At 38.4% G+C, this 22,277-nt stretch overlaps 1 protein-coding gene across 2 annotated transcripts in view; it reads right to left on the bottom strand.

Annotated features, from left to right (window-relative positions):
- The window catches only part of LOC139003520 (calcium-activated chloride channel regulator 4-like), a 29,763-nt gene extending 12,708 nt beyond the window's left edge, over positions 1-17,055 (bottom strand). Inside the window, exons 1-8 of one of the 2 annotated variants that reach the window (XM_070405506.1) lie at positions 16,883-17,055; positions 14,485-14,625; positions 14,193-14,340; positions 10,623-10,731; positions 8,823-9,000; positions 8,271-8,489; positions 6,142-6,366; positions 232-409 (exon numbers count right to left, since the gene is read on the bottom strand). In XM_070405506.1, coding sequence (XP_070261607.1) covers positions 232-409; positions 6,142-6,366; positions 8,271-8,489; positions 8,823-9,000; positions 10,623-10,731; positions 14,193-14,340; positions 14,485-14,625; positions 16,883-17,041 — 1,357 coding nt within the window. In that variant the 5' untranslated portion in view covers positions 17,042-17,055. Of the gene's footprint in view, positions 1-231; positions 410-6,141; positions 6,367-8,270; positions 8,490-8,822; positions 9,001-10,612; positions 10,732-14,192; positions 14,341-14,484; positions 14,626-16,882 lie in introns of those variants that run through there. The other variant, XM_070405507.1, reaches the window with a different exon arrangement.
- Positions 17,056-22,277: the final 5,222 nt, after the last annotated feature.

Below are 22,277 nucleotides of genomic sequence, written 5' to 3'. Positions count from 1 at the left end.
GAATCCCCCTGTTATGGAGGAATGTTATCTGAATATGTACCTGATTAGTAGTTTTATTTGTCTCTCTAGCCATCAGGACTCTGAGCATCTTGAACACAGAGATCAGGTCTGGTTTAATTCTGGTCCCTAGTTCCTGGCATAGTGCCTTCAGAACTCAAGAGAAGTTGAGTTGTCAGTCTCTACATTTACACATTGCTATTAAAGGACTAGAATATATAGGTCATATTTTACCTGTTACATCACTCATCTCTTTGACTGCGTAATCAGCAGATAGTCCCAAAGCAATGAAGTGAATAATGGCCCCGCTTTCTCTTACTTGATCAAGACAATTTTTTGCAGTGCTATCCTCCCCATCAGTCAGCAGCACTATTTCAGATCCATCTATTTGCGAGTATCTTTTTCTTATTGTCTGTAAACATAATCAGAGCATAATTACCACAGATTCCTAAATTAAGTAGACTTATGGGAGACTAGGAAAAGGTGTACAGAGAAAATAAGAAAGTATCCAGAAAAGAATAGAAAGCTTCTGTTTTAAAATTGTAGGATCTGCAGTCAGCAACCCCCAAGGTAACTTCAACATGACTCTATTTTCTGTCTGTCTGCTTTAGGGAATGTTTGCTCAAATGAAGTAATGAGGGAGCAGGGCTTAGGATCATCTTACTTGGGTTAAGAATCAATGATATCTCAGTCTTGGAAGTTAGGTCAACCAGATACCAAAAATATAATTGCAGAGAGTGGCATTAGATATTTCTCTTCTTTCTTTGACCAGACTTCCCTCTGACAAAGCTTCAGTGTACTATAAAATCTGTTGCATAGACAGCTAAATGCAATAAGAAACCACTTCAACATTAAAAAAGAAAGCATTATGATTGCAAATTAGGAAACCCTCAGTATATTATAGAAAAAGAGTATAGGAAGTTCTAAGCAGGTCAAGATTAGGGATCTTGTTATATAACTTTTATTTTACTTCTAAATCTAACAAGCACAAAACTAAGTATATTGATGGTGCTCCAAGATTACATGAATTATGTTTATTGAGATGGAATTCTATTGGTAGCTTGAACCCTTTTCCTATAGAGCAGTGGTTCTCAACTTTCCTAATGCTGCGACCCTTTAATACAGTTCCTCATTTTGTGGTGACCCCCAACCATAAAATTATTTTCGTTACTACTTCATAACTGTAATTATGCTACTGTTATGAATCGTAATGTAAATATCTGATATGCAGGGTGTATTTTCATTGTTACAAATTGAACATAAGTAAAGCATAGTGATTAATCACAAAACAATATGTAATTATATATGTGTTTTCCGATGGTCTTAGGCGACCCCTGTGAAAGGGTCGTTCAACCCCCAAAGGGGTCGCGACCCACAGGTTGAGAGCCGCTGCTATAGAGCCAATCAGTTTACACTCAGATTTCTGAATCTAGGCTCCTGTAGAAAAGGATAAAGAGAATTTGTCACAGGATAGCAACTACATTTCATCTTCTCTGACGCATTTAATTGGCAGTGGCTTCTTGGTGCACCATTTTGAGAAACTGAGTGCAGGCTAAGAGAAAAATATGACTGATTTATCTGTAGCTTTCATGAACTTCGAATGGAGATGTGAGTAGATTTGCAGAAGGGTTTGGAATATAGAAATCCCTAATAAACGTGGGGTCGGGGAACAATATGAACATCCTCATTTAAATTTTTTCATGTTTTAAGGCAAATAATCATACACACATAGACACACACACACACACACACACAGCATTTTTGGGGAAATATGCTCTGACATGCACTAAAACCAACTCAGAAATAGGAAATGTTTTTATACATCTACAATATTTATATAGCATCCTCATCACTTTCCACCTACACATTTCATTGAAAATGAATATCCAAAGATGAAGTAGATTTCTCTTGTTCACCTCTCCCTTTCTTGTATTAGTTATTCACTGAGCATTTAATATGTTAGTCACTGTCTTGCCTGCTGGAGATTCAACAGGAACTACATGGTTCCTGCATTCCTGGAAAGAATGGAATTAAATTAAAAAAATATGTATTGAGGTATAGGTGACTGACTAAGGAGACATAGAGATGATTGATGAAGACACAATTAATATATCCCATAGTTCAATAGAAAAAAACCACAATATTATTGTGCTACATTTTCTGAAACATTTGCTAAATGTTAAATGTATTTTATGTAATGTGTAATTTAATTCAAGTCCAAGCTTCCAATCTGTTGTTAGACCTACCGTACTATTGCCCTTACTCCCCACAGTTCATTTTATACAAGGCAACCAGAATAATTTTCCTAAATCATTATTGATGACCAATTAAAATTTTTTTATTGATTTAAGAGAGGGAGGAAGAGGGAGAGAGAAATAGAAACATCAATGATGAGAGAGAGTCAATTATCGGCTACCTCCTGCAGGCCCCCTACTGGGGGTCAAGCCTACAACCCAGGCATGTGCCTTTGACCAGAATCGAACCTGGGATCCTTCAGTCTGCAGGCCAACGCTCTATCCATTGAGTGAAACCAGCTAGGGCAGTGATCAATTTCTGATACTTAAAACCCTTTTGTGGTGCTTACAATAAAATAAAACTTCTTATTTTTTTAAGCTTTGGAAGATCTAGCCATTATCTACCTGCCAACTACATTTCATATGCCCTCATTTGTCAAACAACCAGTGCCACTAGCTCTATCAATTTTTAGAATAATCCAGTTATTTTCCACCTCTTTCTTAAGGGACTTTGCACTTTCCTTTCTGCCTGAAACAATGGCTTTCTCATCCTTGAAGTCATAGCTTAAATATTACTCTTCAGAGAAAGTCTCTGACCTCTTCACCTAAAGTAGGCACTGCCCCTCCTTTCCCAGTTAGTCTGTCACATCACCCTGTTTGGTTTCCTCACAATACTATCTTCACAATCTACAGTTATTTTTTTTGTTCATTTATCTACCTATGTACTATCAGTTCCCCACTGAAATTGCATGAGCCATAAGAACAGGGAAGTTTTGCTTGCTACATAAATATATGTTGAATAAATTATAATATATTATATGTTTGTCCTCTACTTAATATAATAAATATCCTACATAATAAAAGGCTAATATGCAAATCAACCAAATGGTGGAATGACTGGTCATTATGATGCACACTGACCACCAGGAGGTGGACACTCAATGCAGGAGTTGCCCCCTGGTGGAAGTGCTGCTCAGCCAGAAGCCAAGTTTATGGTTGGCGAGTACAGCGGTGGTGGTAGGAGCCTCTCCCACCTCCGTGGCAGCACTAAGGACCTCTTGGGGGATGTCTGACTGCCAGCTTAGGCCCACTCCCTGTGAGAGGGTGCAGACCAGGCTGAGGTGACCCCCCCCCCCCCAGTGCACAAATGTCATGCACCAGGCCGCTAGTATCTTAAATAAATTAAAATATGAACAAACATATATTTATTACTCTATTATAAACATATATTTATTACTAATGATGTAATTGACTATAGAGATGAAGAATTGTGCTTAGTGTTACAACTAGTAATGATAATTAGAGTTTTAAGTAGGACTTCATGTTAGAAAGCTACACTAAAATGCCATGCAAATTATAAATGAGAGAGATTTAATAGGGTTGGGAAAAGCTGGAAATGCTACATGAAGGAGCAAGGATTTTGAAGAATCAGGAGAGTCTTAACATGCAAAAATGCAAAGAAAGAAACATTTTAGGTAGAGGAATTGCCTGGGCAAAGGAACAAAGGCTGTTAGTACATGGTGGGCTTGGAGAACAATGTGTGCAGTAACTGGGTTAGAGCAGTGGTTCCCAACATGGGGCACATGCCCCACAGGGGAACAATTTGATTTTGAAGGGGGGCAATTCGAGAATGAGTTATTAACAGTGAATTCTTTGCATATGGTTCTGGGGGCCTAATATACAGTAATATATATTCTGACATATTTATGCATTTCAGTTCTCTATTATATGTTTTGAAACTTTATTTGCTATCTTTTCATATCACTTCATATTATTATTATTCTTTTTAACAATTTCTTAGTGATTTCTTCCTCAGTACTTCAACTGTCCTTTTGTTCTTTTATTTTTCTCTTTCCTGAATGCCATATTCTTTGGAAGCTTGTTTAGACCAAGTTAATGTCCCTTTAAGCTTCCTCCACGAGAATATGAGTTCACTTTTTGAATAATAATCATATGTCACAGGGTGGGAATTGGGATTTTTAGAGATGCTTAGGTGGGGCATGGTCAAAAAAAGGTTGGGAACCACTGGGTTAAAGCATAGAGCATCAGAAAGGAGAATTGAGAGTTATAGGCTGGAGAAAGAGATGAGAGCAGTTTTACTGAGGCGGTGATAGACATTTTGAATAGCATCAGACTGAGGAATTCAGATATAATTCTATAGACTGTGAGGGAAGCATGAAGATTTCTAAGCAGGAAAATGACACATTTGATATTAAGTATAAGCTCAAGATACAATTTGGAAGAAAATGAGGTTTATAATAATAGTTGTAAATTATATATTTACTATGTAATATAATTAATGTTGTTCTATGTATGTAAATATATCATTTCATTTAATTCTCATGATAATCCTATGAAGTAGACATTCTTATTTGCCTATATTTTATAGATAAGGCATTGAGAGTCCAAAGATACTGAAAATGTTGCCTAAGACCACAAAACTGGTAAATAGCAGTCAGTACTTTGATGTCAAAACTCATGTTCTCACCAGTATTCCTTCCCCTATGACTAACAGTCCCTGCTACATCTGCTTAGTAGGTAAACATCAGTTTATCTGAATGTCACAGAGACTGAAATGAGGATTGGCCCAAAGTGGAATCACACCATTTAACTTGTTTCATTGCCTTAAAAGTTGATAACTTTTGATGCTCAATCACTCATTTATTTAACTAACATTTATTGAGCACTGACTATTGCAAGGTAAAAGAACATGTAAACAAACCATAAAGTTTCTGACTTTATTGGACTTATATTCTAGTGGCTTTCTTATCCTATCTAATAAAAGACAAAAAAGGTAATTGACCATACCTTCGCTACACTTCCCATTGGCTAATCAGCACCTTTACTGCAGGCAGGGCTGGCCAGTGCCAGATGCCATCCGGCCCCATGTGCGGCCCTGGGCAGCCGGGCTTAGGTGGCGTGATCACGTCACCTAAGCCCCGCCCCAGCCAGGACCCCAGTGTGCCACCTAAGCCCCTGCAGCCTAAGCCCTGCCCCCAGCCGGGACCCCCCGTGTGCCACCTAAGCCCTGTGCGCCTAAGCCCCGCCCTCAGCCGGGACTCCTGTGTGCCACCTAAGCCCCACACCGCTTAAGCCCCGCCCCCAGCTGGGACCCCCGTGTGCACCTAAGCCCCGCTGCCAGCTGGGACCCCATGGCAATCCCAGAGCAGGCAAGTGCAGAGCGCGGGCGGCCCCCAGGTGGGCCTGCTCCTGGGATTGCCATGGCGATCCCAGAGCAGGCTAGTGTGGAGGGTGGGCGGCCCCCCGGTGGGCCTGGCCCCAGTCTCTGCAGTGATCCGGTGATCCATGAGCAGGAAAGCGCAGCCTGCAGACAGCACCCCACCCTGGCCACAGCTCAAGGGAGAGAAAAACATGCAGTGGAGGCCAGGAGCCTGAGAGATCAACACAGAAAGGCGCCTGCTCCAAGCCTCCATGGTGTGGCTGGGGGCAGGCCCCCAGCAGACACACACACTCACACACACACACACACAGCGCCTGCTCTGAGCCTCCAATGCTGCTGGGGGCAGGCCCCCAGCGGACAGACACACACACACACACACACACACACACACAGGATGGCTGCTCCGAGCCTCTGCTGTCAGACTGTGGCCGTCAGTAGGACATCCACTGAGGGCTCCCAGACTGTGAGAGGGGCAGGATGGGCTGAGGGAACCCCACCCCCCAGTGCACAAATTTCGTGCACCGGGCCTCTAGTATTAATATATTTATCCATCAGTTTATTCATTGATTCATTGACCCATTTAGAAAATCAAGTGAATTTTTAAAGTTCTTAGTTCTGTATTTCTTAGAATTAGTTATGTTAAAATTAGTAAGTATGTGCAGCAGCACTAATAGAAAAATGTTCTAATGATAAAAAACAAACAAACTATATATGCAGTATGATTTTCACCTGAAATGCTGCATTAATTCCAGTGCAGATGGAAGTTCCCCCACCAGCATTTGTAGGCAAGCTGTTCAAGAGCATATTTCTTTCGTTGGTGTTTATTATTTGGATTAGCTCATGTTTAATGTAGGCAGCACTATCAAAGTGCACCATCCCCACCCAGGTTCCATTTTCAATAGCTTGCAGCAGGAAATATTTTGCTGCTTGATTCATTCGAGTTAGGCGGACACCCTGAATGAAAAAGGACAAGAAAAACAATTGGTTTTGACTGAAAAATCATAGTAGATTACATACAATGAGTAAACAGAACTTATGAAGAATTTTCTAGTAATTGGTGTCATTAAAGAAAGCAATTTTTTAATTGATAACATTTAAAAACATAGTTATATGTATTATGGAACATATGGTAAGGAACACAGGCTTTTAACTAGAAGGGATTCTTGGCTGCTTAGCACCCAAATTACAGGTACAGGTTTGGGGTTTGGGTTGGAATTGAGGGGTGATGACTCACATCTTAGAGACTTCCTAATTACTCCTGGGATGTCAAGATGAATCCACTCCCTATGTCCCAGAATATAAAACCAGACTGTCAAGGACTCCAACTAGAGACTGAAATCTCCCTACCCACTGGAGACTAGACAACTGAAAAGTTAAAAGTTTCTTGAGTTGCAGCAAATTTCTGAGAGGCTCTGTTCCTACTTCTGCTCCTAACCTCTCCCCAACATTTCTCCAGCAATAGGTTAATTGGCATTGGTTCTGTGGTAACCCATTAAGACTCACATCCCTCTTACCTAGGTGAATGCCCAGGAAGTAAATCTCTTCATGCATTTGCCATTTCCAGTCCCTCAACACCAACTTATCTGTAGTACCTCCCCTTAACACATGCCCAAATTTCTTTCTAAACTCCCTAGATCCAAGTCACAGTGAGAGACTTCTTCAGCCCCATCTTTGAGGGCTCTCTTTGCCACTTTGCTTTACCTTCAAACCAGGCTCTGTCATCTCTTCCCAGCGACACCTCCTAGAACACTTCTATGTGCTGGTGTCTAGCACTGATGTTCTCTCTGAAACCCTGTGCTATTATGATTCTCTGCCCTTTCCGTAACCACGCAAACCCCCATTTGTTGAATACATTCTTTTTGGTCTTCAGTATGCTCAGTCCTGTCTCAAATATGCCATTCTTCTGGATGCCACATCACATAATGCCTGCTCTTTAATAGTCCATTCATTTCAATAATTATTTATTAAGCACCTATATGTGATAAGCCCTGTTCTAGACAAAAGGGAGATGAAAATGAATAAGAAATGGTTTCAAGTACGAGAGGACATGGTTTCTAGAGGATACGGTTCCAAGTCCTAGAGGAGCGCCTAGTCTAGTGGGAGAGAAATGTGTAATTTCAATATAATATGTAGAATAGAGGTTTGCACAGTTTATTGTGGGAAACCAGCAGAAGGGCCATTAGCTCAGCCTGGAAGACCAGTCCATCTCCTGCAGGAGGTGGGCGCCTGTACCAAATTTTAAAGGAGGAGTGTGAGTTAATGTGGTAATGGGGAAGGGAAAGTTTTCTCTGTGAACCCTTCAAGGATATGGGTCTCTATTCCTAGAGCCTAGCACAATGCCTACCGTTTACTAAGTGATAGAAGGCATAAGTGGCTGAATCTGACCATAGCTTCCTTATGATGGTGCTTTTTGCTTGTCTCTTTGATCATAAAGAGTCACTTATATAGATGATAAATAAGATTGACTCTGAATGGAGTTCAGCGATCCACTGTATCCTCAAGTCTGTCAAGTATTTCCAGTAGATAAAAGAGGCGGGTAAGAAAACATTTATGTATTTCAATCTCTCCTTCTGATCTTCTAACTAAATCTTTACTAATGGGCCTAAAAGTTCTCCTCAGTAAACCTTCCATTTTCTGGAAAAAATAGTCTTTCATGTTAAGTCTTTCCAACTGTATTGTCATCCTGCTTTTATTACAATATTTACTGCCCATCCTGAGGTCGTAATCATAGGACATGACGGGTCTTATCCCACCATGCAATTTAGAACAACCCAGGTGAAAGTAGTGTTCAGAGTGTTCTTAGGTATTCATTCATCCATTAGTCACTATATCTAGGAAAAATGGGCCCATGAACATACCGCCATGCTTCCAGATTTATCAAGAACCAAGCACACAATTCTATCTCTGATCCTCAGCAATGAGAAGACAGGTGAAGGGGGTGATTCCACCATAGGTGTGGTGTTTTTAAAATCCTCAGAGTTGCTGATCACCTCCCATGTGCTTCTGAATTCGCACTTCTTGTTTTGTAGGCTTGGAGCTTCTCCATTATGGTTTTCTTTATTACAGAATTTAACAACCTAAAAGGTTAGTAAGATGAAAAAAAAAGTGTTACATATGATGCATTTAAACATTCAACTCAAAATTTGATAAAAATAAAAAATCTATGCAAATAGGTGTTTTGTTTAATGAAATTTCATTCATTGAGGAATCATAGAATACTAAAGTGGATTTTCAATGGTAGTAATAATAAATAGCAATAGTTGAGTACTTATTATGTGCCAGTCAATGTTCAAAGAACTCTGTATTAATACATTTAATCCCTCAGGTCACCTGCACAGATATTTTATAAACGTGATAACATGCCCTTTGATTATAAATATACTATATGAAGAAATAATTGACATACTTACAGAAGTAATACCTTGCATAAACATTATGGATGTTGTTTCAGTTTGATCTTTGTCAGGGAAAAATTGACAATTTTTTTCATATAGTTTTGTCTTAGGATCAATTTTACATTTATTAAATACACAGCTATTTCCTTGACATTTATAAACTCTGTTCACACCAGTAATATCTGTGGAACACCTGAAAATAAGTGACAGTTAGTCTTTGAGGCAACCTAACCAGTAACAACTTTTTGAAAATCTTAAGTGTTTCTATTCACAATGATCCTTATATCAAGGTTTTTATTCTTATTTGACAGTAAAGTGTAAGGATTTCTACCAGAGCAGTTCTCCAAGAAATTTCAGAGGGAACTTTTAAGAGGTATTCCCAGTGTATGCAATGGCTGAGCTATCTGCTGAGATTAAAATGTTGCTGCTAACCTGTTAACACTGATGACTCTAGGCTCCCCTTTTCCAAACATCTCTCCTGCCATCCTTGTGGAAGTAAATGCATTGCAGGCATCTGGGCAAGATAACTTGTGAAACCATTTACTCTTGGTACCACCTTAGCTTAAAATTCTTTATAGATTTCTCTCCACCCCCCAAAGCTACCTCTAAAACAATGGGATGTGGCATAACTATAAGTATTTTGATTATTCAAGGAGCGTTTTTATCCAAATGAAATGTGGCCTGAAGGAAAGACTGAAGTATTGCCTAGGACAGTAAAGAATGGTGGAGGCATTTTAGACATAGGTTTTGTTACATGAAATTGGCCACAGGTGTCAGTGATTATAACAAACATGCTGGCGTGTGAATATATCCCACCTATTCATTGTGTTTCCAATTCATATTTAAGAAACAATGGGGGGGTGAGGGCAAGTGACCAGGGGTAGGGAAGGCCGGGGGGAGGTCAATGGGGAAAAGAAGGAGACCTATGTACTACTATTTGTAATACCTTAACTAATAATTTAATTAATTAAAAAAACAATGACTAACTTTCATTCAGTAATTTAGAGAGTCTCCTACAAATATGTATGCTACTATTGCCTCAAAACTCAGTGAATATAATGATGTTATCTCTACTAACAATCATGATGCATTTTGCACAGTATAAACTAGACATTTAGGGGGAATATAATGAAACAAATGTAATCAATGTAATATTCTCTAAAATATGTATCCTGAAAGTGGTGCTATGGCTAATAAAGGGCTTTCATTGAAAACATATATCTCAGAGTTTATACATTTTTGATAAGTCCCACGCCCCAGCAGGGCATTTAAGATTGAGTAAACTGATGGCAGACAATTTTAGATAGATTTCCTCCACCCAGTCTGCACTCTTAACCTCAGAACCAAGAGGATTATCTGTTATTAACTGTGATGTTAGATTGGTATTTTTAAAGTGAATTTTATAAATCTCAGGAAATTTCTGTTATGGTTCCTTGAAGCTGGTTGATTTTTTTACTCAGCCTGCAGTTACCACTATTTATTAACCATTTTTCCATTCTTGTTTTGATCTTCCAGCATATAGTACAACCTTTTACACAGAGACCAACTTTAATGTAAATGAGTTCTGGCAGCCATGGTGGAGAGGTATAAAAATATGTCAACTTGGCTTCCAAATGTTCTTGAAGTTATGTGTATTTTAAATGGGAAACTAGCCACTTTTAGATACATTTTCTTTTTTTAAAAGGACACTGTTTTTATGTTATAGCATCTATTATCTGCATTGGGACAAAGAAATGATTGGCATTTCAAATAAATATAAATCAACCTAAGGAAGTGATAGCCTGAAGTAACTGAAGAAAATGTACATGATCATGCCTTGTTGCTTCAATTCTTTTAGACGAAGCACTGTAGAAAGGTTCATCGTCATTGTACTCATCAAAAACTCCCCAGCGGAGATGGGCCCATTCATGGACAAGTAGTCTGCCTGTGGGAAAATATTTCAAATATATGATCATAATTCAAGTGACAAAATTTGCCCTTCAAATATTTTAAGCAATGGGTTTTTAAATAAAAAATAATTATACTTAGGTTTTAAATAACTGCCAATATTTATATTTTGTTTGTAAAAAAGCATATAACATTATATTGAATTATAATATGGTATATAGTATATTATCTTTTTTATTCTACAACGTTAAATCATTGAAACTTTTTTTTGTGTATGTATGTATATGCCAGTGATGGCGAGCCTTTTGAGCTCAACGTGTCAGCATTTTGAAAAACCCTAACTTAACTCTGGTGCTGTGTCACATATAGAAATATTTTTATATTTGCAACCATAGTAAAACAAAGATTTATATTTTTGGTATTTATTTTATATATTTAAATGCCATTTAACAAAGAAAAATCAACCAAAAAAATGAGTTCGAGTGTCATCTCTGACACGAGTGTCATAGGTTCGCCATCACTGGTATATGCTATGAACAGAATAGACTGGGCTTTAGGTTTTGGTTAATGGGGGTGGGAACAAAAAGTCTTACATATTACAATGGTTTTTTGGTTCTACAAAGTTCACTCCTACTAACAACATAAACATATAGGTAAAATTTGTGGTACTAAAATTTCATGGGAGCACAATTAAATTTTTAAAAATGTCTACAAATGTTCCTTAGGGATTTGATAATGAAAAAATAAAGATTGAAAACACAGCTATAGATTATATATAATGTTGGGGCTATCTAAATGAAGTGGTTAGTTTATTATATGAAATTAAGTTTTATTAATTATATTTTCAACACTATACTAGGTAATAGAAAATATAAAGATGAGTAGGATGTATTCCTTTTCTAGATTAGACTTAGACGGAGTCAGAATAAAAAAATTTTTTCTAATAATTTCAGGGTAAATGGAAGAATAAAGGTACACCCATAACTTGAAATGCAGAAAGAAAAAACAAGTAGACTTTTTGCTTTATCAATATTAGGAAAAACTTCAAATGAAATAGAAATGGAGAAGGAGAAGATGGAAATATAGTCTGTTCTGTTACCATGTGTTTCTCTAACTCAAATGAACTCATGAGATCCAAAAATTAGAGGAAAATGTCAGTATTATGCAAAAGTCATTTTTCTTCTTTAAGTCCTTGCTACTCAAAATGTGTTCCTTGACCCACCAGTATCAGCATCATGGGGGAGCTAACAAGAAATGCAGAATCTTGGGTCTACTCTAGATCTACTGAATCAGAAACTGGTCCCTAAGTTATTCCTCTTAATTTTTAAAATTTAAAAGCACTGGTGTAAGATTTTCTAAGCAACTGGAGTCTGATTAGTGATTTTGGAATTATATATAACCTTCAGTATAGGAGGGAAAAAACCCTCATATCACTTAAATTCCTCAGATCATAGAAATTTGGTGAATTTTAAGAAAACATAAAATTGCCTGCACCTGTGGCTTCCTTTTTACAGTGGTCTACTCTTACACTTGCTTTCTTCACAGCTCATGGCAGGTTGCCCTGCTTCCCAAGCCCACCTTAATTTGCTAAGAAAGTAGAGTTCGGATCTCACCACACACACACACACACACACACACACACACACACACACACAGGTAGCTATGTGAGGAGATGTTATGCTATTTAGCTTGACTCTAGTAATAATTTCACCATTCAATAAGTATATGTATATCAAATCAGCATGTTGTACGCCTTAAGTGTATACAATTTTTATTGAAAGAAAAGCAGCTCCTCTAACTTAGAATTTCATTCACATCTATATCATTGTCTCAGTTTCTACTAGCCCTGTTCTCATTTCTAATAGCATTTCACTCTATGTGTGTGCTTGCATCTGTACTTTTAATATCTACTATGATGGCAACTTCCAGCCAAACAGCTATGGCCAAGATTGTTTAAATGTTCTTTCCAGGAACCTATTGTTATTATTGTTACTATATTTATTATAAGTTGCATATATTTTGAGGACTCTCTTCTTAATCTTGTTGTTCAAGAGCCATGTTGTTTTTAGAACATTGTTTTTCAGCATGTGAGTTTTTCACAAACACATGTATCACATTATAGGAAAAGCTCCTGTCTAAGAATAAGGAGGAAAGCTACCAGTTATAGAACAGGGCTAAGGTGGGGGTATTTTAAAAGAGCAAGAGCTCAAGTGGGGATGTTAGCTTTAAAATTAGAGAAAATCCTTCTTGTCTAATATAGGTGCAGGTAGACATGAATTTGGAAGTAGAGAAAAAGGTAGGGGTTCTATTTCTCAATCAAGGCATCTGTTGATTGATGGGATTGAAAAAAAGTGGCTACAGATCTTGAGAAAAATGGTACAAGTTTTAGAACAGCTGCTTAGGAATGAGAAAGGGAGTTAAGAAGGTGCAAGTAAAACATTATTGAGTAACTGTGAGGACTTCCCTAAGTTTGAAAAATGTATTTTTGTAATGATACCGATTAGCTTTGTAATTTTCTTTCACAATCTTGAAAACATTAACAGGAGCAAAAGGAAACTAGCTGGACATTTAGTAGAGAGGATTTGGCAAATTGAATGAAACATAAGGATAAGAGTGGTGAGGGAATTGAGCTATTTCCACTTTGCTGGACCTGCCATGTAAAGAAAAAATTATCGTTAGAAGGGAGCAAAGATTAGAGGTGCCAAGAGGAAGAAATGTGATTGGACTAAAGTATGGGGAGAGTTAAGATTCAGATGGCATGAGATGGGATGGAGCTTTCAAGACTGGTTGGGAAACAGGTAATGAGAACCAGGGTTGAGTGTTTGACAAAAACAAGGGACTTAATGAATGCTCATTGAAGGGACAGTGGAAGAGAGGTGATCTTGGGCTATGTGGGTTCAGGAATGTTTTCCTGTGTAGTGATATGTGAAATGATGTGCTTTAAGTTCATTTGACCAATGACCTTAACTTTTAGACTGAACTAGATGAAATTACCATTTTTTATAGGTAAAAATGATCACTAACAGACAAGTACATCTAGTTCAACCAAATAAGTTGAATAATAGTATCAGCAATTACAGCCTCAGAGTGTTTTCTCTTGGCCAGGAACTGTAATCTTGTCTCTTTTCAGCTTTTCACACATCTGCCTTCCATTAAGGTGGCATGTGATTAATATACAGCTGTGGAGAACTGGAACATTAAGATTTGAAAAGTATGCTTAAGAAAAATATTTATTATTATTGCTGTGTTCAAATTTCTGTAGACACTACTGAGAACAGTTGCATGGATTACCTAATTTAATATTCACAACAATTCTATACAGTAGTAGCTTCTCTATTCACCATTTTACAGGAAATAAGCACAGAGAGCCTAGCTCACTTGTCCAAGGGGAGCTAGGATTTGAGCCTATAGACTCTGGCTCTAAGGTTTGTACATTTAACTTGGGTACACATCTGCTTATTGGAATCATTGCAAAATATATATTAATCTAATTCTTACCTGCTGGTCCATATTCTTTTTGTTTTTTCCCAAGTACAAAGTCAGGGGTGAAATGAATGTATTCTCCTTCTTCTTCACAGGGTTTAAAATGCTTGGTGTATGGTTCATCTCTATCAGGTAGGGTAGGTGGTGCAACTAAAACATCAGCCTGAGAATGTTTAAAAAGATTTTTAAAACATCAGAAATAGAAATGATAACATTTAGTCAGAAAAACTCTAAAACAATCAATTTTCAGTTCAATGGAGGAGCACCAGAAAATATAATATTTTAAGAGACTTTTTTTTACTCTTACATGTGTGTAGCTTTCATGTTTTGGTCTTCTGTATTGAGGGTTTTCCTTCCAAGTATCAGGAATTAATATTGATACATTTTTGAAAAAAAATCTTCTTTCTGTGGCTTCAAATAGGTAAGTAGAAGCTGCAGTCACCATGTCCTGTTATAAAAGAATATATGGCAGTGAACTGAATGAGCAGAGGTTCATTACAGGCGTTTCTCAGATCAAGAGTGGATTGAAAAAGCCACTGACTAGTGAACAGAGTCTCTGCCTCAGAATTCTAACCATGCTACCTGTCTGCCAAAAATTATAGCTTAATCCTGCACATTTAAAGGTTTTGGGTATAATTCTGCATTGAAAGGCAAATGCTTCTATTTGGTGTTAAGAGAAATTGCATACTATGATAGATTTTAGAGTCATCTACTTGGCTCCAGTGCTGGCATTAGCACTTTCTGGGTGATAGATTTTGGCCCACTTATATAATGCTCTGAACCTTAGTTTCCTTATCTCTTAAATAGACTATTACTACCTATCTTTAAGGTTGGCATAAGCATGAAACAAGTGCTCTACACATAGTCATAAAACTATTGATATCATTACTATTTATAAATCTAGTAGAGAATAGCCTTATTAGATACACGTTTAGAACAGTGTGTAGGCATGAGTCATAGGAGAGGTTTTTTATTACACATCCATTCCCCTAATAGAAGAAGCTTGGTTGAGTTGGAGCCTGGGGGTGGGGTGATGGAAAAATTTATAGGTAGAGCTTTTTGATCATAGACATAACTTTTCCTCTGTTATCAAGGTGAAAATAATATCATCCCATATTGTTCAGTATCCTGAACCCCAAAATGCAATGATTAATAATAGAAATAGTCCCACCCTAGAGTTTACTATGTAGTGGGGGAAATAGATGAATAAAAGGGATTTATAGTAATTTAACATGATCAAACCCACTGAATAATTAAGAAATCCTGGGTGCTAGATGATGATATCAACCTCATCATCTTGATGGCAACATCCCAGTCTATACTGGTATTTTCTTCAAGGAAGGATCTTGTCCTCTGTGATACTCCTGACCTAGCATAAGCCCAGAGAACTGCCACTGCCGAGTCACTGCAGCTCCGTAGCTCTTGCATTGAGCATCTTTCCAAGTGTATAGGCCAAAACCCTCGAAGTCTTGTTTGACTCCTATCTCTCCTTCCTACCTTTCCCTACTCCACATACATCTAAATCATCAACAAATTTGTCTATGACACCATCATAATATGTTCAGAATCACACCACTTTATAGATCTCTACCAGAATATCCTTGTTCCTAATCACCATCACTTCTCCCCTACAACAGCTTCCCACCTGATGTCCCTCTATACCTCCATGCTGTGCAGAGCTTATACAGGATTAGTGACAAGTGGAAGCTTTCTACCCAGTTTCCTCAACACTATAGTCAGTGTGATTTTAGAACATGTATGAGGGAGCACGCCTCTCTTCTGTTCAGAATCCTTCTGTCCACGCAGAGTAAAAGCCCAATTTTTTCCATGGGCCTGGTCCCTGCTACCTCTCCAACTTCAGCTCTCCCACCCTTCCTCCTGCTCATTTACAGTTGTTTCCTTGGTACAAATAAGCATGTTATCACCTCCATGCTGCTGCTCCCTCTATTCCCTTCCCAAGATTTTCAATGGGCTTCCTCCCCCACTCATTTCAGGTCTCTGCTTGGAGGTCACATCAACATTGAGGCTTTCCCTGTCTTCCCTACATTCTCCTCCTATCTCCCCCTGACCAACAGTGCCTTCCCCACTTTGCTTGTTTATTTTTATTCCATAGCAACTCACCACCAACTGTTCTGCTATACATTTACATGTTTAATTATCTGTATCTGAAAAGAATGTACACTGCATAAGGGAAGGGGCTCTTTCATTCACTGTTGCCTTGCTATAAGCACTCAATAATTGTTTAAAGAACAGACAAGTCCAAGCCCTGGCTGGGTAGCTTAATTTGTTAGAACATTGTCAAGATACACCAATGTTGCTGATTCAATCCCTGGTCAGGGCACATACAAGAATCAACCAATGCATGAATAAATAAGTGGAACAGCAAATATGTGAATATTTCTCTCTCCCTCCCCCTCCTCTCTCTCAAATCAATACATCAAAAAAACAAAAACAAAGAACAGACAAGTCCAACTGCTCATCTACACATGAAGAAACAGGATCAGGTAGGTCCTGTGCCTTGTCTTTGGTCTTATGTTGAGACAGCGGAGAACCCCGTGTATAGCCTCCCAATACCCACTGCCCTCACTGCACATACTGTTTTTAAACTTTCTGGAGCATTCAGAAGTTTCCATAATATTTATTAACAACTAACTTTTTTTCCTTTTCTAGAAAACAAACACAAGAAGATTCCATTTCTTTCTTACCTTTATTTTTTCAATTAGTGCTTCATTTTCTGGCACACCAGGGTTTATAGCAATGATGACGCCTTCATAGCCATTGTTATTCAGCCGAACAAGGGAAGTATCAGACGCCTGCAGCAGGTGTAGGACTAAGAGGAAGATAAAACTTCTGAATAACACCATTGCTCCTCTCCAGTTGATCCTGGCCCAAGGGGCTTTGCTAGCTCCTTCTCTCTCTGTATATATACTCCTAATCCTTATAGGCGTGGCTGATTATGGGTTGCAGACTGCACAAAGGTCAGTTTTACATTTGAAAGTACGTAATAATTTTAAAAGAGGAAAGCTTCTTTTTGAATTGCAAAGCAGTTACTCATCCTTATATAATTTTCTGAAGGCATCACTGAATTCTATTATGAGTTATTAACTAGTTTTTAAAATTTATCTTTATTGTTAAAGTATTACAGATGTCCCCCTTTCCCCTCCACTCCTGTCCTCTCCCCAGGCCTTCACCCCACTATTATCTGTGTCCATGGGTTATACATATATGCATGTAAGTTCTTTGGTTGATCTCTCCCCTCCTCCCCCATTTCCTCTGAGGATCCTTAGTCTGTTGCATGCTTTCATGTCTCTGGATCTATTTTGTTTGTCAATTTATTTTGTTCATTCGATTCCACATATAAGTGAGATCACGTGATACTTGTCTTTCTCTGACTGACTTATTTCACCATTAACACAGAACCTGGGGTATAAATAGGTTGGGATTCATTGGGTGAGACTTCATTTCCTCCTCCTTCTCGTTTGGATATCCCTGACCATGTGTTTAATCTACCCTAGCTTCCTGTCCTGCCTTGTAGAGGTAGATCTGGAAACCAGTTTCTCTTTCCTTACTACTAGTGACTTGTATCCATCATTTGTCCACTCTCTTTTCTGTATCCCCCTCTCTACTGCCTTCTTACTGCAATCCTTTTTCATTTTAAAAAAGAGAATCTAGTAACTTAGATACAGTGTTTCATGCAGTGACCAGTTTGGAGTATTTCATCTTACTTGACCTTTTTGTAATATTTGATGTTGATCATTCCCTCTTCTTTGAAACTGCCTTTTTTCTTGGTTTACAAGACAGATTCCCAAATATCTTTGTAAATCTCTGGCTGTTCCTTCTCAGTCTAGTTCACAATGCCTCCTTTTTTTTTTAAAATTAAATCTTTATTGTTCAGATTATTACATTTGTTCCTCTTTTTCCCCCCATAACTCCCCTCCTCCCAGTTCCCACCCCACCCTCCGCCTTCACTCCCCACCCACTGTCCTCATCCATAGGTGCACAATTTTTGTCCAATCTCTTCCCGAATCTCCCACACCCCTTTCCCCCCAAGAATAGTTGGTCCATTCCCTTTCTATGTCCCTGATTCTATTATAATCACCAGTTCATTCTATTCATCAGATTATTTATTCACTTGATTCTTAGATTCACTTGTTGATAGATGCATATTTGTTGTTCATAATTTGTATCTTTACCTTTTTCTTCTTCTTCCTCTTCTTAAAGGGTACCTTTCAGCATTTCATATAATACTGGTTTGGTGGTGGTGAACTCCTTTAGCTTTTCCTTATCTGTGAAGCTCTTTATCTGACCTTCAATTCTGAATGATAGCTTTGCTGGGTAAAGTAATCTTGGTTGTAGGTTCTTGCTATTCATCACTTTGAATATTTCTTGCCACTCCCTTCTGGCTTGCAAAGTTTCTGTTGAGAAATCAGCTGACAGTCATATGAGTATTCCCTTTTAGGTAACTGAGTTTCTTTCTCTTGCTGCTTTTAAGATTCTCTCTTTGTCTTTTGCTCTTGGCATTTTAATTATGATGTGTCTTGGTGTGGTCCTCTTTGGATTCCTTTTGTGTGGGGTTCTCTGCACATCCTGGACTTGTAAGTCTATTTCTTTCACCAGGTAGGGGAAGTTTTCTGTTATTATTTCTTCAAATAGGTTTTCAATATCTTGCTCTCTCTCATCTTCTGGCACCCCTATAATTCGAATGTTGGTATGCTTGAAGCTGTCCCAGAGGCTCCTTACACTATCTTCGTATTTTCGGATTCTTCTTTCATTTTGCTTTTCCGGTTGGGTGTTTTTTGCTTCTTTGCATTTCAAACCTTTGACTTGATTCTTGCGCTCCTCTGGTCTGCTGTTGGGAGTCTGTATAATATTCTTTATTTCAGTCAGTGTATGCTTAATTTCTAGTTGGTTCTTTATCACAACATCGAGGGTCTCATTAGATTTCTTGAGGATCTCACTATATTTATCGACGTTCTCACCAGTCTTTTCGAGGGCCTTACTAAGTTTATCGGTGGCTTCTAGACAGTTCTTGAGAGACCTTAAAAGTGTGGTTTTGAACTCTATACCCTACATTTCTGTCAGTTGTGTCCTGTTTCTTTGTCTCCTCATTTTTTCATGCTTTCTTGGTGCACCCCCTTGTTGTCTTTGTGCATAGTCTTGTTGTAGTTGAGCCTTGATTGTTGTAGATAACACTACGGGGTATTTGACCTCCAGGCCAACTGGCTGTGAGAATCAGCTGTGTCTGCAGTGGGAGAACTTCTGTCCTCTAAGGAGGTGCTAATCTAGCCTTTGCCTAAGGCTATCCCGCAAATGCCTCTGTGCAAGCCTTGGGCAGGGCGGGTCCCAGGGGATCAACAGGGCGGGCGGAGTGAGCAGTTATGGCTGCTCTCAGTCCCATCCCCAGAGGCTCTGCCTCTCAGAGTCCCAGAAACCACAGCAAACCTTGGATAGAAAGCTGCCCTTGAGTTCCGACTGATGCCAGACAGTCCCGCTTCTCCCGTTTGAGTCTGGGTCCCCAGAGACTAGCCCGGAACTGGAGCTCAGAGCCTGAGACTCCCTCCCGATTGAAAACAACAACCGCGCCCTCAGCCGCCAGCCCACTCTGCATGCACTCAGCACATTAGTATTTTACTTCTGTACTGCACCTCCTCTGAGTCTCGGTATGCTTTTCTCTTTCCTTCTAGTTGTAGAATTTCCCCTCAGCCAGCCTTCCTGTGATTCTGGGTGATGTCCGTTCCGTCTTTTAGTTGTATTTTTGAAGTGGTTGTGCGAGGCAGCAATCTCTGTGTTTACCTATGCCGCCATCTTGGTTTCCTCTCCATGCCTTCTTCTTTATCCCCCATTTGAGTGTTGACTCTTCTCAAGAGTTCATTTTTGGCTCCCTTCTCTTTTTTCTCTCTATGTTCCATATGGGGATCTCACTCTTACACATGGTTTTACTTATCCTCTGTACACTGATGATGACCAAGTACACATCCAGCCCAGACTCCTCACCAACCACCCTATGTGAAAGAAGAAATGGAATAATATTTTCAAAGTGTTGAAAGAAAAAAGTTAAACTTAATATTTCAGGTTAGCCTCAGGCCATCTAATACACACTCTGAAAACACTCTTGAAGGAAATTGTCTAGCAAGAAGCAAAATAAGCCAGAACCGGTTTGGCTCAGTGGATAGAGCGTTGGCCTGCGGACTCAAGGGTCCCGGGTTCGATTCCGGTCAAGGGCATATACCTTGGTTGCGGGCACATCCCCAGTGGGGGGCGTGCAGGAGGCAGCTGATCAATGTTTCTCTCTCATTGATGTTTCTGGCTCTCTATTTAAAAAAAATTAAAAAAAGAAGCAAAATAAATAAAAAATAATAAGATATGAGAAATAAATAATTTAGTAAAATTTATTATCTAAATAAGCAATAAATAAAACAACAAACATTTATTAATTCACAATTTAAACTAGAAAATGCCAACATGAGGGAGGTTGGTGTTACAATCCAGTTAGAGATGAGAGCTTGCTAAGGCATTTCTATTGGAAGTGAAGGGTATAAGGGGAATATAGATAAGTGTTTGAATTCTATTACTATGGGAAATAAAAAAATAAAAAAAATAAATAATACATATAAGAATGGATCTTAATAAGTTGAGATGATGATCAGAAGACAAAAATCATGTGTCATTTTAAACCAGCAGTGTCAAATTTGATCTATTCGATGGAAGTTAGGAAAGAAGGGGAACAGAAGACACAAAAAGAAATATGTGAAATGGAAAAAGATGGCAAATAATTTCTAAAAAATCATTAAACCTGTGTGAATTGGTTAAACTCTTTTGGTAAGACAGAATCTCAGCTTAGATTTTAAAAAGATGAAATATGCTGTCCTTAGAGACATATGTAAAATGGTAATGTTATAACAATTCTTGCATTATATATGTGTAAAGAAATGTAAGAAAGATAGGGTACTTGTAACAGCAAGTAATAAAAAAGAAAAAAATCAGTTGACCCTAATTTTATTTTACTTCATTATAGCTTTACACAATAACTGATTAACTCAAAGACTGCAATCTCTGTTTTTACAGAACTCCTTATTTCTATTCTGATAGATCCCAATATATTCTACAGCATGAAATTGTACTGCTGTAGCTTTTTTACTATCATCCCCCCACAGGGTAAAGTCCTAAATCTTTTATTCAGGACCTTCCTTGATTTGTAGCTTAGGTACTTCCCCATTGCCTCCCAGTACAGCCACCTGCCCTCTACAATTCCTGCCTTAGGCAAACAGAAGGTTCACATTTTCCCAAACGGGACATTATGCCTTCGTCTATTGGCAATTTTTGACTAGAACTTCCTTCTTTCTTTTCTACTTGTCCTTCAAGACTTATATAAGTTGTAATCTCTTCCATAGTGCTTTCCCCCTTAGTCTCCTATAATTATGTATATGATATCACATCACATTAAATTACTTTGTCTGTTTCCCTGACTAAACTGTATGTCACTGGAAGAGCAGGGACTATGTGGTCCCAGTCTTCAGCATGATGCCTGTCATACAATAAAATACAATGACTAAAGGCATCCATGTCAGCAAATATTATGTTCCAGGCTCTAGATGATACTAGATTCAGACCAATAGGCAAGAAACAAAAATTTAGAAAATAGATTCTGTGTATAAAATCTACAATGAATGTGGTTGGTTTTTTTCCAGTTCCAAAAAAAGGGAATAAAATGAAACAAGTTATTTTTTAAAATCTTAATTGTATTGTCTGAGTATTTTAATCAGCACTCTGGTTGCATATGACAGAAAACCAAGTCAAATAAGTTATTTACATATTTATTTACTTATTTTTTGGAAGGCTATTAGGAAAAACTCACATAACACTGCAAAGGCGAAGTTGGCCCTAGAGCTGGGGATGCTAAGGATGTGAATATGCTCATTTCTTGGCCTGTTGGCCTCATCATCTCATACCAGCTTCCCTCTTTCAGCAGGAAAAAGATGGACAGAGACCAGTCCTGAGCCTCACAACAGATAGTTTGCTGCCATGGAGACATTAATCATCCTCCCTACTTCGGGTTCAAAAGTCCTGGAGAAGAGCTCTGATGAGCTTGTTCTGAGTCAA

Source organism: Myotis yumanensis, unplaced genomic scaffold, assembly GCF_028538775.1.
Source record: "Myotis yumanensis isolate MYYU_CA2020_CCGP unplaced genomic scaffold, mMyoYum1.0.hap1 SCAF_2, whole genome shotgun sequence".
Classification (NCBI taxonomy): domain Eukaryota; kingdom Metazoa; phylum Chordata; class Mammalia; order Chiroptera; family Vespertilionidae; genus Myotis; species Myotis yumanensis.
The sequence above is the reverse complement of the archived record's forward strand: the minus strand, read 5'-3'. Positions and strand labels throughout refer to the sequence as shown.